The following is a 17159-nucleotide window of genomic DNA, read 5'->3' as shown; positions in this document are numbered from 1 at the left end:
CTTCGCTATGCCTCAGGGTGGGAGGAGGGGGGTCCCTGGCACACAGTCGGAACTCTGATGATCGTCCAAGGTAGGCACCGCAACGGGCAGCGGTCCACCGGCCCTTCACGATGGGCGCTGGGGGACCCCACCCCTCACCCCCACCCTCCTACCCTACCCGACCCTACCCCCACCCCGCCCAGGGCCCATTACGCAAACCCGGTCATTTCCCGCCCCTCCCTGCCCCAGGGAGGAGCCAGGAAAGGTTATGAAATGAATGAAGGAACTAACTAGCCTCCTTGGCGCCCCGCCTTCGCCTTGCTGCCTAGTCGGTCTCCCGGTTCTCCAGCAGGAGCGCAGGCAAGGAAACGGAGAGACAGCAGGGTCTGAAGAATGCGAGGCAGGTGACTAGAGAGAAGTCTCCTTGTGAAGCATGGGGATCCTATTTGAACCCTTTGGGGATTCAAGGACAGGGCTCCCCAGAGTCTGGGAAAGGGCCTGTCTAAGGAACCCAAATTAGAACCCAACTGTAGAGAGATTCAGTGGTAAAGAATCCGCCTGCAATGCTGGAGACACAGGAAGCTTGGGTTCGATCCCTGGGTCAGGAAGATACCCTGCAGGAGGAAATGGCAACCCACTCCAGTATTCTTGCCTGGAAAATTCTATGGACAGAGGAGCCTGGTGGGCTACTGTCCATGAGACTGCAAAGAGTCGGATGCGACTGGGCATTCAGTGGCCAGTAGTAGGGCAGTGGGCAGGGCTACTCTGAGTGTGACTTAGAACAATCGGCAAGCGAGGCTTCACAGAGGATGCAGCTCAACAAAACACTGTTGGAGGGGCTGAAAATGGGGTTTCTTGAACGGTGTCCAGCAGGTCAGAGGTGGAGCTTTCTCTCACCTTCTTTTCCCTTTTTCCCCCGCCTCTGCAACCCGCCCCCCCCCAAAAGACACTGAGAAGTCAGAGCCGTGTGGACTAGGTGGTTGAGGAATTTATTTAGGGGAGAATTAATCATATTTGTTCTTCCTCGGGGAGGGAGTCTTCAAACAATATCCAAGGGCACAGGAAAGGGAGAAGGTCTGGAGGGGTGGGGGAGGGGCAACAGCCAGACAAAATGGCAACACACGATCACAGGCACTACAGACGCCACAGACACAGCAGAGGGCGCAGGATAGGGGCTCCAGACCGGGCCTCCAACCACCCCGGGAAGGAAGCGGGTGTGGAGGGAGGGAGGAGGCAAGGGAAGGGGGGAGAGAGGGTGGGTTGGCCCCACAGACCCTTTGGCTCTGTCCACTGATTGCCTAGCTGGCCCATCTCAGGGTGGGCAAAGGTGTGTGGGGGGTGCCTCTCTCTGGATCCCACCCCTTAACCTCCAAGTCTTATTTCTCAGCTCTTCCTGGGCCACCTCAGTCCCCAGCCTTGGCCAAAGATATTCCCCCCACCCCTAACAAAACCCATCCCTCAGCCCCAGCCAAGCCTCTCATCCTACCCTCCCCACTGCCAAGCCCATCCACTTTAAAATATATTTTCTTCACTGCTCCATTTCCGGGGCAGGGCTGCCCTTTTTGAAACCACCAGGCAGGCCTCACTATGAGCCCCCAACTGTCTAGAATCCTGACCATGACCTCACTCCAAGTTTGGCTCATTCCTGGACCCCACTTCTAGGCTTGCCCAAGGTCTGCCCCCTTTAGAATCAAACTCAGGCTATGGAATGTTCCAAGTCACACCCCTTTCATAGATTCTGGTCCCAATCCGAGACCCGCCCACTCTGGAGCCTCACCCACTGTCTAGTTCAAGCCCCACCCTCTCTAAAACCAGCCCTCAGCGTTTTTCTCTACCTGGTTCCTAGGTCTCAAGTCACACTCCTTCCTTAGAACTCTGTCCTACTCTAACCCCTGCTCACTGCGGGCCCTACCACTGCCTCACTCAAAGCTCCACCCCTTCTAGACCCCCACCCTCATCTTCCTTCCAAGCCCCATTCTAGAATGCTGTAGGGCACCCTTCTTCTTGAGACTCCAAATCCAGTATGTCTGGAACCCAACCTATCTGCTTATTAGTCTCCTCTACTCTAGAACTCCTCTCCAAGACCACCTTGGGTCCCAGGCTCACCCAGTCTCTGCCTTTCTCCCCTCTTCAGTGTTGGATTTTCCCTAATGGCCCCTGTTCAGGAATTACTGGAGGAAATCAAGGCCAGAGTGAGGAGGAGGAGAGAGAGAAAGGAGAGATAGTCTGAACTCACACCCACCCTCCCCATGCAGCCTTCTGTCTCCTCCCTGTGCCCCTTAAAGAGTCCCCCCAACCTCAGGGCACAGGGCCAGGGAACAGAGAGGGGCCAAAGGATGAAGGGGAATGGGTAGGGGTAAGAGAAGGGCCCACTCAAGATCGGGTCCTTAATGCACAAGGGGAGTGGAGCGGGGGCAGGGCTTAGACAGATAAATAGATATTTATATATAATATATATATATAAAAACAGCAAAGACAGTTAAGGGTCTCCTGGCTTGAGGGGTGGAGACCTGGGGTGTAGGGGTGGTAAGTGGGGGCAGGCCTTCTCCTGAGCTCTTGCCTACCCATGGGGTCCTCCCAGGCTGCACTGACCTGTGGAGACAAAAGATATAAAAAGGAGAGGTGGTCTAGACACAGGTAGTGCCTTTAGGGCAGGGCTGGGCTGCTATGCCTCTGCCCAGGCTTTACCCTCTATCTGCCATGCCCTTCTTCCTTCACTTATAGTCTTGGGATCAGCTTCATCCCAGCTGCTCCTGTCGGGAAGATATACCTTACCTCCACTAGATTAGGTACCAAAGAAATTATGGTTTCCTTTTGGACTGGTTTCCCCTAATCCAAAAATATCTGTTAACAGGTACTGTTCTCCTCATTGCTGATAAACTACATTGAGCAGAGCGAAGATCCATATCTTTGTGGAGCTTACATTGTAGCAGGGGAGACAGAGAGACTTCAAACAATGACCATGATGTGTAAATAAGTTATCTAGTATGACATAAGGTGATAATAAGTGAAATGGAAAAACAAAATTAGACTGGAATGAGGGGGATTAGGAGTGCCAGTAGGGAAAGAAAGGTTGCTCTAGTAAGTAGGTAGTCAGAGAAGACCTCATTGAAGAAGTGACATTGGAATAAAGACTTAAGGAGGTGAGGGAATGAACCATGCAGATAACCAAGGAGAATTACATTCTGAGCAGGGAGCACAGCCGCCAGTGCAAGGGCCCTGGGGTGAGACCACATCTAGTGTGTTTGAGGAACAGCAAGGAGATCCATGGGGCTTCAGTGGAGTGAGCAAGGGAGAGTGATAGAAGGTGATGTCAGAGAGATAGGTAATGGGGTCACATAGGACCTTGTGGTCAAAGTTGTGAGGACTTCAGCTTTGACCCTGGATATTTTAAAATGATGGTACAATGTTTCATGCTATGTTGTTTCAGTAAATGTTTCTTAACATTAGTAATGCTCTGATTTATCTACGGCATGAATTAGTCATGGGGACGTCCCCTAATCTAGTAGAAGAGATAGTAAATAAATATATAAATAATTACAGACTGTGATAAAGAAAACATAGGGAAAGGTAAGAAAAGGGACTTGTAAGGAGTTGGCCAGGTAAGGTTATCAGTGTGTGTGGGTTTGAAACTCCGAGAAAGCAAGTACCAAGACCATGAAGTTGGACTGGGCCTGACACATCGAGATGGCCAGTGTGGCTGGAACAGAGTCAGGGGGAGTGGTTGGGGATGAGAGGTCAGAGAAGTGAGGGGTGGGGCTAGATTGTGTAGGGCCTCGTGGGCCATAATGAAGACTTTGGCTTTTAATCTGAGTGAGCCCCAGCAGAGATCTGAGTTCTGAGCACAGGAAGGCTGTGGCTTGACTTAGGATTTAACAGGGTCGTTCCCCAAGCTGTGAGCAGAATATAATGGGAATGGGAGTGGAAATCAGTGAAGAGGTCCAGGGGGACAGTGCGAAGATTATAGATATATTTTGAAGGTAGAGCCAACAGGAATTTTTAATGAATTGTATATGAGATACCTAATAAACTCCTCCGCCCTTTCCATCCTGGCCAAGTGCCAGAAGCTACCGCCACCTGTGTTGCCATTTCCTTGCCTTTCCCTCTAACGCCATCAGCCTGCCTCTATTTCCCATCTTCCCCTCTCATATGCGAGGGACATCTCGCTTCTCTTTAGGGTACCAACAAGGCAAGCAAGACTTTCCAATGCCCTCTGCTTCGCTCCGCCCCGCCCCTTTCCCTCTTGGAAATTCCACACCATCCCCCTCATCTCCACGGTTGCAGAGAGGTGGCAGATCTGTCACCTCCTTCCAGATTAGTAATCGCTGAACTTCATGATTCAAGCCCATTTACCCTCATCATCCACTGGCCTTATCATAACACATTGGCTAAGATCCACCTCCTCTTCCCTCCTCGGCGTCTGCGCCCGGCCGACTTTCCAATACGCAAATCCTCCTGTTATTACTCCTTTCATTGGTTGCTCTGTCCGTTTCTCTCCCCTCCCTTCTATCAGAGCAGCACTTCCACCTCTCTCCCATTGGCTCTTCATTCTGCCTATTTTCAAAAGCCACTCTTCTCCTCTCCACCATTGGCTAGTTAGTCGCCCTTAACATGTAGCTCCGCCTCTCTATTGGGGCCTTCGAACGGCCGTCCTTACTTGTCCAGCTAGCGTCCTATGGACCATATATTCCTGCCTCTTATTGGTTCATTGACCCGCCCATCTCCTTTCATGAGCCCTCATTGGCTATCTCACCCATCTGTCACTCACCAGACTACATCTGATTGGAGAAGGATGTGGGTGCACCCTGAGGGCCGTAGCCTTGCTGCCCGTAGTCGCCCTGAGGCCCATAGCCACCGCCGCCGCTGCTGGCCGGCTGCCCGTAGTCTGGCTGATAGCCGCCCTGGGGCCCGTAGGAGTCCTGGGGCCCGTACCCGCCGGGGCCCTGCCCGTAGCCTGCCTCGCCATAGGCGTCCCCGGGCGCTGGTTGCTTCTCGGGGGCACCAGGAGGAGCACGCAGGAATGGGGCGGCCCAGCCTGTCTCCTTGAACACGAACCACAGGTTGCCGACCCAGAGCACTAGGTTCAGGAAGCCAAACACCTGCGGGGAGACAAAGCTCTGCTGTCATCTAGCGCCCATTGCCCTAGTGGTCCCGGGGAACATTGACACTGTTTGCATTGAGCTTGGATTCCCAGGCGCCCAGAGGGTGGTGGTTTCTGAGACCCTGACCCTCCGAGTCCCAGCACATGAATGTCTATGTGTAAAAAAATCACCTTGGTGGGGTGATTAGAATTCACATTCCCAGGGATGTACGTGCTTATGTATTTGCATATATACACATTTGTACATGTACAGAATATAGTAAATGAATCTAATTTTGTAAGATATAGTAAAATGTTAAGCATAAAATTTTATTAAATACGTGAGCATAACACTAATAAACACATATACACACATATGTATATACATATATGTATAAAGTACATAAATGGGATTTTCCAGGCAAGAATACTGGAGTGGGTTGCCATTTCCTTCTCCAGGAGATCTTCTTGACCCAGGGATCAAACCCGCGTCTCCTGTGTCTCCTGCATTGCAGGCAGTTTCTTTACCACTAAGTCACCAGGGGCTTATGTATAAATACATATGTGTAAAGTATATAAATATATGATTTATACTAAAACAAAGATATGGAATTTGTATAAATATGTAAATGTAATTCCGTTTGGGGCCAGAAAGTAATATTTCTACTTTACAGTTGAGGAAACTGAGGCCCAGAGAAACTAAGTGGCTGGAGGTCTGATAGCCAGCAATTGACAGAAAAAAATTGGAACCTTAGCATCTGTAACACTTGTATACGACTTACCATGTGCCAGGTCCTTTTCTAAGCATTTTGTGTGTTATTATTCCACTAATCAACTCTTGTTTTCCATTTATATGCTCAAACTGAGGTCTTGAGAGGCTATCTATTGATAGTTACAGGTTATAGAACTTGCAAGTGGCAGAACCGGGATTTTAGCTCAGCCTGAGTCTGGCCAGTAGGGGGCGTCCAGATGAGAAACATTTCAAGTTATTCTTTCATTTTGCTCGTAAGGAAACAGGTCCCTAGAGGGTACTCACTGAGTTGCCAGAGATTCTACATGACTAGGCTGAGCCTGGAATCCAGGACCTAACTGGACAGAAAATTTCATGCCCCCCTTTTGGGAACAGTTTGTGGTGTCACAGTGATTACAATTACTATCTCATTCTTCAAGGCTCTGTTGTTTGCATGCCTCCTCCAAGGAGCCCTCTCAGATTTCTTTGGAATTCTCCTCTCATTTTTTTCTTTCCAACACTCTTCCTCCCCATGCCAGATTAAGTTTCCCAGCCACCCTCCCCAGCTGTCTCAGCCAGCTTCCCAGGACTTACCACTGAGGTGTTGAGGCCAGAGGTCACAGGGTCCCTCAGCTCCTTGCATGTATTCCCTGGCTGGTGGCAGACATGCATCCCCTTAATAATGTTCTCTGGGTCTGTGGCCATCTTCACGTCTGACAGCCCCTTGGCCCAGGCCGATGAGCTAACCAGCCACATGAAGGCAAACACTGCCGTGGCCAGAAAGTCCTAAGACAGGCAGGGGAGAGGGATATAGCACCATGAGTGGGCTGCTTCATGCTGGGCTGTTGGAGCCTCCTCAGATCACAGGCTTTCTTGGGAGGGCAGGTCCCCCAGAAGAGGCTTGTCTCTCCCTTGCCTTTCCAGCTCTTGAAGCCCCCAACACTCACTTGAAGGTGGCCCTTCTTGCTTGGACGTGCATGTGTGTGTGTGTATGTATGACACAGAGGGTGTGAGAGTGTGATTGTGGTATCTGGGGGGTGTGTGTGTATGAGGAGGGTTCTGTGAGTTGGTTGTCTAATCTGTGGCAAGTAGTGTGTCTTTCCACGTTTGTCTGAATGTGGAGATTTGTGTCATTTTGTATCTGGAATGAGGGTGTATGAGTACTGCTGTATAGGAACCAGTGTGTCTGTGTGGTATGATGGATGACAAGCATGACTGATGTAATGAACCTCTGTGTGCTCCTTTCTTTCATCTAGACTGTGGGGTTTGGTGAGAGGTGGTAAGTTTCCAGGTGTCTGGGATTCCGTGTGGGCTGTAGAGTGTCCCTGTCACTCTGAGTCAGTGTCTCTGATGCTCGTAGCAGCAGTGCTTGCGTGTGAGCCTGTCTGGAATTTGGTGTGGCCTCTGAAAATGGCTGTGTCCCCAAGGCTCCATGTCCCCTGGCCCCTGCATGCATGTGAGTGGCTGTGGGAGCTCACCAGCATGGGCCCTTTGTTGTTCTCTCGGTACTTGTTCTGCAGGAAGATGTAGGTAGCCAGAGCCCCCATGGAGTAGAGGAAGGCAAACACAGCCACGGTGACAAAGAATTCAGCTGATGAGGAGTAGTTCCCCACCAGGAAGATTTTTTTAGGGTCCCCTTGGCAGGTGGGTGCCTCAAAGTACACTTCGTGCAGCCTGTGGAGAGAGGTGGGCAGGTGTGGCCTAGGCCCTAAGAACTCCCTTCCCCTCCCCCCTCCCCAGTCTTGGGGCCTCCCAGATTCTGACATGGTCCCAGGAAGAGGAGGAGATAACCATTCATGAGCACCTACTGTGTACCAGTCACATTTCATTATTTGTTGTTGTTTGGCTTTTATGGTTGCACTACAGGGCTTGTGGGATCCTAGTTCCCTGACCAGGGACTGAATCCGTGCCTTCAGCAGTGAAAGCTAGAGTCCTAACCACTAGACCACCAGGAAAGTCCTGCAGTCACATTTCAGTGATTGCTGAGAACATCCTGGTGAAATAGGTGTTATTCAGCCCCTTGGTTATTCATAGAACACACCAGGCACCCTCCCACCCTAGGATATTTGCACTAGAATGCTCTCCTAGATATCTCATATCTTACCCACTCCATCTCCTTCAAGCTTTGCTACACTGTGGGGTCTTCTCAGTGAGGTCTTCCCTGATCTATTTAAAATTAAATCTAACCATTCCCTCCCAGCACTCCTTAGCCCCTTCTTTACTCCATTTTCTCTGTAACTGTGATACCTCTGGACATACCATGTATGTTACTTTTTTCCTTGATTTTTGCTGTAAGTACAAGAGGGCAGGGCTTTTTCCTTGGTTTTGTTCATTGTTGTGCCCTTAAGTCCCGGAACAGTGCTACCACATAGTAGGCGCTCAGTAAGTATTTATTAAATGAAATATGTGGAGGCAGAAACAGAGGCTCCAAGAAACGCACTGACTTGCCTAAAGTCACACAGCTGGCATGGGAATGACAGAATTGGGATCTGAATCCTGTTTTTGCCCTATGTCATGTTGACTCTTCTCTCCACCTCACTTCAGGTCCTCAAAAGAAAAACAAATGTGTACACAGCAGAGGAGAGCCCAGAGACTATAAGATAGGAGGAGACGGACAGAAAGACAGGAGGGTAGAAGGGATGCAAGAACAGGATGGGTGTATGTGAGGTGTGGGTGGGGCGGGTAGGGGCAGACTGGGAAGACATGTGGTGTGAGGGAAGAGGGGTCATAAGGAAGAATGTGTGTGGGGAGAAAGACTGGAGTGACGTCCCTGAGCTCCGACCTCAGGTTGGGGGGCAGGATCCTGAGATAAGCAAATGGTGCCGGTGCCCTTGTATAGCAAAGGCCCTAAGGGAAGGGCTTAAACGTATTGATCAGCTCTAAGCATTTTACATAATTGCCTCTTTTAAGGACTCTCCCCAGCAATTCTCTAAAGGAGGCATTATTATACCTGTTTTACAGAAGAACAAACCAAGGCTCTGCAAGACTAAGTTACTTATCTGGGGCTGCAAGGCTGCTAAATGATGGAGCTAGGAGTTGGGTCTGGTTTGAGTTTTTGGGTTTCTAGGGGGAATGTGGAGTCCTTAAGGGGGGTTATTGGGGCAGTGGCAGGGATGGTCAAGGGGAACATAGGCTAAAGATTTTTTCCCTGGCAGACTTGTGGGTAAAGGGCAGATCCTCAGGACCTGAGGCTCTAGGCATGGTAGGTGTTGGGGGCCATACATTTTTGTGACCTTCTAGATTCCAAAGTGGAGAAGGCAATGGCAACCCCCACTCCAGTACTCTTGCCTGGAAAATCCCATGGACGGAGGAACCTGGTAGGCTTCGGTCCATGAAGTTGCTAAGAGTCGGACACGACTGAGCAACTTCACTTTCACTTTTCACTTTCATGCATTGGAGAAGGAAATGGCAACCCACTCCAGTGTTCTTGCTTGGAGAATCCCAGGGACGGGGGAGCCTGGTGGGCTGCTGTCTATGGGGTCGCACAGAGTCGGACACGACTGAAGCGACTTAGCAGCAGCAGATTCCAAAATATCTCATGCTGCAACCCCTACTCGTTCCCCAAACTCCCTTAGCTTCTGTGAGCTGGTGGATCCCTGGTTCCCATGCCCCCTCCCCAGCCTCTCAGACCGTGCCTCCCTGGCGCTTTTCTTTTGATTATTGCTCAGGGCCACTGCTGGACTATCCTCTCTTCAGTCTTCCCTCTCACCTTGGATGATCTCCTGAGCCTACATTTACCCTTAATGCTCAAAAATCCCTAATTTCCAACTCAATCCCTGACCTCTTTCCTGAGTCCTTTAAACTTCTTTATTTCCCTTATTTTAACAAACACTTATGGAGTGCTTATTGTGTGTCTGGCACTGTGCTAATCATTTTACAAGTATTAATTCACTTAGTATGTATCATAACCCTGTAGGATGAGTATTATTATCCCCTTTTATGGGTGAAGAAATGGAGACATGGAGTAGGTATGTGACTTGTCCTAGGAGTGGAAAAGCCTCAGGAGCCTCCATTGAAATTGTTCTTGTAAGTCTCTGTCTTTCCATGGCTAGGAGGGAAGCCTCTCCATTAGGGCAGCCACTTTGCCTGCTTGTGCTCACTCTCATGTACCTAGCACCCAGCATACGGTAAGAGCTCAATAATTCTCAGAACTACTTAATTGGGTTTAATCCTTCTCTATGGCTAAGCAGCACCCCCTCATTATTCTCTATCATAAGACCCTGCAGGAGGATCTCTCCTCGGATTTCTCCAAATCTGCAATTATCTTTTTTAATTTGTTTATTTGTTATAATGTTGGCTCCACGAGGGTAGGGAGCTTGGTCTGTTTTATCCCCAGCACTTTGAGCAGTACCTGACATACAACAGGTTCTCAAGATATCTATATGGAATGAATGAATGGGAATTAAATAATAATATTGGCTAACATTATTATCCTATGGCATTAAGGATACATATGTGTGTGTGTATATATATATATATATATATATATATATAATTTTGAATCTTATTTATTGCTAGTCTCCTGTCCCTCCTCTTCACTAGAACATAGTCAGAGGGCAACAGCCTATGCCTGTCTTGGTCGCCACGTGTCCTGGATGTCCAGAGCAGTGCCAGGCACAAGGTAGGTGCTCAGTGCATGCGCAGTGATTTGAGTGGGTGTGGTCTCCCGAGGTGGAGGCTGGGCAGGAGCCTCTGGGGTGGAGGTGTTGGCCAGTCCCAACCCCCCACCCCCATCCCAGGCCTGTCAGGATCCCTGTAGGGGCACACCTGAAGGGGTACTCGAATTCGACCTCGATGTTGAGGTCACTCTTGGTCTTGTTGGCACAGTCCACACTCAGCTGGAACTCCCCACTGTAACTGCCGCATGTGGCAAAGGCGAAGATGGCAAAGACCTTGGGCAGTAGGGGTGGGGATGGCCACAGTGAGCCTGTGTGCACGTGGGATGGGGCTGCCCTCCTCTGGACAGATCAGGACCCAGTATAGGCAGCAGCAGATGGACTAGTCCCCACCCCCACCCCCTAATCAGGGCTCATGGGGCCCAAGGACAAGCTGATTAGAGGGGTGTGACTATCTCTTCCAGTCTTTCTCCCACTGTCTCTCTTGGGCTCTACATCTCAACAATGCTCTGATTCCCCTTGTTCTGTCTCAGTCTCTATTTCTCTCTCTCTCTCTCTCTGTATTCTGCCTGTCTCTGTTGTCCTCTGTGTCTCTAGTTCTCTCAGTCTCTCTCTCTCTCTGTCTTTGTCTTTCTCAAATATCTCTGTCTGTTTCTCTCTCTACTTCTCTAGTATCTATGTAAGGCTCTTTCTGCCTCTTCTCTCTCTCTCTCTCTGAATGTATGTCTCTCTGTGTGTGTGCCTTTCTCTTTCTTGGTTTGTCTCTAACTCCCTGCTTTGTCTCTGACTCATTGTCTCTGTGGTGCTCTCTCTGTCTCCCTCCTGCCTTTCTGTTTATCAATTTATCTCTTTCTCTTTTTGCAGTGGGTCTCTTCTTCTTCTATATCTTTCTCTCCCCACCCCACTTTTCTTCCTCTCTTCCTGTGTCTGTTTCTCTTTGCATCTCTGTTCATCTTTATCTGTCTCCCATTTCTTTGTGTGTATCTCTATCTTTTTTTCTGGGTATTTCCATCTCTGTCTCCATTATTCCTGATCTCCCATTCTCTCTGTCTCCTTCACTGTCTTTGGGTTTCTCTGGCTTTGTGTCTCTCCCTGGAGAACCAGCTTCAGGCTTCACCTCCCTTGTCCCTCTCTCACCTCAGGAGAGGAAGTAGCACATCACAATATTTCACTTCATGATGTGGGTACCCTTGACCTTATGTGATGTTACATCACGGCCCATCCATTCTCTGGCCCCAATGCCCTGGGACTTCACCCTGGAGCCCAATTTCCCCATACCCTTTGCCCCCCACCCACCCATCTATTCCTCCCTCCCCATCCATACTCCACCTCTGCTCTTCCGAATCCCAGTACCTCCCTCTTTCTCCCCACAGCTCAGACCACACTCACCCATTGCAGCACCTTCACGAAGCCGAGGGGCTCCTTGACCACCCGGAACTGACCCCCAGCCACCAGCTGAGGAGAGAAGTAGTGGGGAAGGGTGGGGTTGTTGGGGATGGAGAGGGAGGTGAGGGACAAGGCCACCAGGCAATAACCCCTGGGGATAAGGCATGTGATCTCAGGGAGAGAGTAACGTTTGGAGAGAAGGTGAAAAGGAGAAAGTGACACTTTCAGGAAGGTGTGAGTTCAGGGTCTCTGAAGAAGATCCCTGGGGTTCAGGGAGATGGGGAGAGAGATGGTAGAGGGGTTCAAGGATGAGGAAGGTAGGGATGGAGTCAGGACTAATTAAGGAAGGAGAGAAGGTTTGAAATGGTAAAGATGAGTCAGATGGCAAAGGGGATCAGGTGGAGAGAGTGAGGAAGGAGTTGGGGTTCATTAAGGTGGGGGAAATGGTCTTGGATGGTGAAGGTGAGTCAACAGGGAGGGAATTGGGTTGGCTAGGGTGGGGGAGGGGTCTGCAGCGGTAAAGGTGAGTCAGATGATGGTGGTGGGGTGTCTGAGATGATGAGGATGGGGAAAGGTTAGTCCTGGTTAGAGGTGGGCGAGGTTCTGAGGTGGTGAAGAAGAGTGCGATGGCAGAAGGTCTGGACTGATTAAGGCGGAGGAGAGCTGGGACATGGCTTCACTGTATATGTGCTGGGGGAAGGGAGACTAGGGGTTTGGGAGAAGCGAAACCGATCGTCCCCCTTGGTCTGCTCTGGGGGAAGAGGTGGTCGTCTACCAGGGTACCATCTGGAAGGGTCTGGGAGGGGCAGGTGTCAGCCCTCCCTTGCACCCCCGCCCCCACTCCTTCTGTCGCTCTATCTCCTAGCTCATCCGCAGCACCCCCCAATCTTCCTTCCATTCTCCCTTCCCATCCCTCCTTGCCTATACCCTAGCTCTAAGACCCCTCTTCCTCTCTCGCCTGTAAAGAAATGGCTTCTGGCGGCTCCCGCTGCGGCAGTGAGGACAGCCCTCGCTGCGGCAAAGGGCGCACTCCTTTTCTCCACCTCCCCTTCCCTCCCCTCGTCTGCCGCAGACCCCAGCCCCAGAGCCGGGGACCAGGCGTCCGCTGCTAGAATTCTGGCCACCACCTCTAAGAGTAGGCAGATTCACTGCGACCCGGGCTAGGAGGCCGGGCAGCGGCGGGCTCTGTCCGCGGTGCTGGAACGCGTACCTGATTCACCACGTCCATGTCGGCCAGCAGCAGCATCAGCAATGCGGGGGGCGGGAGGCGCCTGCTGGCAAGGGCGGGCGCAGGGCGCGGCGGGGGCGGCGCGCGATCGTCGGAACAGCCCAGGCGGCCGCAGCTCCGCCCCTCGCACCCCCGCCTCACACGCCAAGGGAGCCTGCGCACAGCGGCCTTGTCTAAATTTCACTGGTCGCCATTCCAGCCGGGAGGTTGGAACCGTGAGAATTCTCTGGGAAGGTCGTGATCTCTGAAAACACGGCTAGAGATTTGGGGAGGTGGACCGTTCCGTCCTACAGTAGGACAGTTTGCCAGCCCTTTACTGAATTTGTTGAATGTGTTCATTTATTTAATTCTTAGAACATCCCTATGTGGTAGGGACCATTGTCCCCATTTTTACAGGTGAGGAAAATTAGTCCCCAGAGAGGTTAAGCGACTTGTATAAGGTTACCCAGCTAGTTACTGACAGTGCCCAAAGTCCCTGCAATTTCTTGAGAGTTTCTTCTTTTCTGCATTTTCAACACATTAAAAAAAACCCCACCACCCTCCCACTCCAACTATCTCCCCTGTTTCTCTCTTCCTTCGTCAAAGCAACACTTTGACTAAGGAATAACTTAGTCAACTCCCTACTCCAACTCTACACTTGTTCAGTTCAGTTCAGTTCAGTCGCTCAGTCGTGTCCAACTCTTTTCGACCCCGTGAATCACAACATGCCAGGCCTCCCTGTCCATCACCAACTCCCGGAGTTCACTCAAACTCATGTCCATTGAGTCGGTGATGCCATCCAGCCATCTTGTCCTCTGTCATCCCCTTCTCCTCCTGCCCCCAATCCCTCCCAGCATCAGGGTCTTTTCCAATGAGTCAACTCTTCGCATGAGGTGGCCAAAGTTTTGGAGTTTCAGCTTTAGTATCAGTCTTTCTAATGAACACCCAGGACTGATCTTTAGGATGGATTGAGTGGATCTCCTTGCAGTCCAAGGGACTCTCAAGAGTCTTCTCCAACACCACAGTTCAAAAGCATCAATTTTTCGGCACTCAGCTTTCTTTACAGTCCAATTCTCACATCCATACATGACCACAGGAAAAACCATAGCCTTGACTAGATGGACCTTTCTTGGCAAAGTAATATCTCTGCTTTTCAATATGCTGTCTAGGTTGGTCATAACTTTCCTTCCAAGGAGTAAGTGTCTTTTAATTTCATGGCTGCAATCACCATCTGCAGTGATTTGGGAACCCCCCAAAATAAAGTCTGACACTGTTTCCACTGTTTCCCCATCTATTTCCCATGAAGTGATGGGACCAGATGCCATGATCTTAGTTTTCTGAATGTTGAGCTTTAAGCCAACTTTTTCACTCTCCCCTTTCTACACTTGTTACAACCTGTTTATTCCTCAGTCCTCTCTTAATTGGATTACACCTCCTTCCCACTGCCAAAACTAGGCCCACCGAGGTCAATGGCAATTGCCACCTTGTAGAAGCCAATGGATAAATACAGTTGGAATTTAAAATGCTAAGCCTCACTCATACTAAAAGAAATGCCTATAAAAGCTACCAAAACATTGTTTTTCACCTTTGAGGGTGGGGAATATAAAACAGTTTGATAATGCTCTATATTAGCAGGTTGGCCAGAAACAGGCATTCTCATAACTTGCCCATGGAAGTTAAATTGGTATAACTTCTGTAGAGACTAATTTTGCAGGACGTAGCAAACTAGCAAGTCTACATATGTGGCTCAGCACTTACACTTGTAGGAATTTGTCTTGCAGGGAGATTCATACATGTGCTAAAGGAAGTATGTATAAGATGATACACTGCAGTGCTCTTTATTTTTTATTATAAAAACAAGGAAGTGTGGACACTTCCCAAGTGCTCATTACTGGTGGCCAGTTTAACAAAAAACTCAGCTAGAGCCACAAAATGGGGTATGATGCAGCTGTCATTACTAATGATATGGAGCTGTGTAATGATATCCAAGATCCTTAAGAAGTGCAAGAGGCCAAACTATGTGGGAATCGTGTACAAACAGAATGAAGGGATTGCATCATAATAATAGAATAACTAACATTTTAAATTATGGTGATTCTGTGAGCTTCTCATATATCACTCATTTAAATCCTCACAACAAGTCTATGAGTCAGGTACTACTATTATCCCAAACTAAGCTGAAGGAATTTTCTAAAGTAATACAGTTGGAAAGTGATAGAACTAGGATTTGAACATCTGGTAAGTGGTAGAACTTTGAACAGCTGGTAAGTGATGGAGCTAGGATTTGAACCCAGGAAGTTTGGCTCCAGCACCTGTCACTGTTAGCCATTGTGCTCACTTATCAGTACAGCATTCTGTAACTGTATAAAAGATATCTGATAACACTGGTTGCCTCCAGAGGGAAGGGAAACTTTCACTTTATACTTCTCTGTACTTTTGAATTTTGAACTACCTGAATGTATAGTTCAAATGTATGTATGAAGAGCTTGGGCTTTGGCATCCAATTGCTGGAATTTGCATCCCACCTCTAATATCTGTTCCTGTATGACTTTGGACAGGTAAGATAATTTAAAATGGTACTTACAGGATAGCTGCACTGTTAAACAAGATAATCACTGTAACACACCTAGTTTGGGGCCCAGTAAATGGTTCATTTTACCTCTACACATCTCTGGAACCTACTCCCTTCTCTCCATTTCCTCTGCCACCTCCCCTGGCTAAGGCAACCATCATTCCTGCCAAATTTAGCATCTCCAGTCTCTTCCCCCTCCCTTCTGTTTTCAGCACAAACGTCAGAGCATCTATTTTAAATGCAAAGTTAACTATATCACTACCCTGCTCAAATTCCTCTCATGGTTCCCCACTGCGTTCAGGAAAATCCCCAGGGGTTGGGGCCTGGCATTCAAGGGTCTGCATCATCTGGCCTCAGGTGGCTTGTCCCACCTCATCCCTCAACAACTCCCTTCCCTCTCTTTACCCGACCCATAACTTACTTTCCCACCATACACAAGCCCAACCACCCTAAGCCTTTGTTTCCAGACCTAGTGCAACTCTATATTCTGAGTCCCAGATCTCCAATTTTGGTTTCTCTGAAATTTCAGTCTTGGTTCAATTGACACAAATTATACAAATGAGACACCCCTGCTCTGAGAGCTGGGGGGAGACTTTAGGTCAGACTCTCCCCGCAGGTGGCCCCATCCTGTGCCACTTCCAACACTACTTCAATTCCTTTGGCATGGGGATGACTAACACTTTGGACAAGTCTTGACACATGTCTAAGCCAGTTCAGTTTGTGCTAAGGGAAACCCAGAACAGTGCCTGGCACAAAACAAATGCCTGTTAAACCTTCACTGAATGAATGAGACCCCAAAGTTTGGGCAACGACTCAAGGTAGGAAAAGAAGCAGAAAGAGTATCTGTGAGATCTGGGAATCAGGTACTCTAAGTTGGTCTCAGGAAAGCCAGGTTGGCCCTGAGTGGGTTCTCCCAGGCTAGAAACCTCACCCTAAGCTGTCACCCATGTCTTTTACAAATGGAGTTAGATTGTCTCTCTCTCTTTCTGGCCATGCTGTGTAGCATGCAGGATCTTATTTCCCCACCGAGGATCGGACCCCATGCCCATGCAGTGGAAGTGCAATCTTAACCACCATACCACCAGGGGAGTCCTAGATTTCCTTTTGTTCCAGCAGAAAAGGCAAAGTAGGAGACAGGGTGATCCCAATTTAGTCTCCCTCTCTGACACTGTCAGAGAGCCCCTCTGCCTAAGACACATCACATGCCAGGCTAATTCTAACCTCCAGGCCTGACTACTGGCAGGCCTCGCCTAGAGGTTTCTGTATCTTTCCTTTACACCCATCTGTCCTGCCTCAGTCTGATCTGCCTGACCCCTTGTGGAATCTCTGACTTTCCCCCACCCCTCATCCAAACCCCCACATATCCTCTCTCTCTCTCCACTTCCCTCCATCTGTCTAGTACCCTCCCTCCCCCAGCACCTCCACTTTGTCTCCAGCTTTTTTTGGCTGCTGTCTCTTCCTCCTCCTCCTCCCTCCTTCCCTGACGCTGAATAATCAGGCCTGGCTGTCCTGGTTTCTGGAAATACCCATGTGTGGGCAGTGGCTCAGGCCTGATACAGGGGATGGATAGATGGGAGCCGCTGGGCAGC

At 49.5% G+C, this 17159-nt stretch overlaps 1 protein-coding gene across 1 annotated transcript; it reads right to left on the bottom strand.

The window, feature by feature from the left end:
* Positions 1-947: 947 nt before the first annotated feature.
* SYP (synaptophysin) lies at positions 948-13079 on the bottom strand. Its single transcript, XM_018045146.1, has 7 exons — positions 13002-13079; positions 11795-11860; positions 10557-10681; positions 7268-7463; positions 6384-6575; positions 4748-5078; positions 948-2571 (listed from the first exon to the last, which is right to left on the bottom strand). Exons 1-6 carry the CDS (start codon positions 13035-13037, stop codon positions 4752-4754), a joined length of 942 nt encoding a protein of 313 aa, XP_017900635.1. The 5' UTR covers positions 13038-13079; the 3' UTR covers positions 948-2571; positions 4748-4751.
* Between the last annotated feature and the right edge of the window lie 4080 nt (positions 13080-17159).

The sequence above is a fragment of the Capra hircus genome, unplaced genomic scaffold (assembly GCF_001704415.2).
Source record: "Capra hircus breed San Clemente unplaced genomic scaffold, ASM170441v1, whole genome shotgun sequence".
In the NCBI taxonomy this organism is placed as follows: Eukaryota; Metazoa; Chordata; class Mammalia; order Artiodactyla; family Bovidae; genus Capra; species Capra hircus.
The sequence above is the reverse complement of the archived record's forward strand: the minus strand, read 5'-3'. Positions and strand labels throughout refer to the sequence as shown.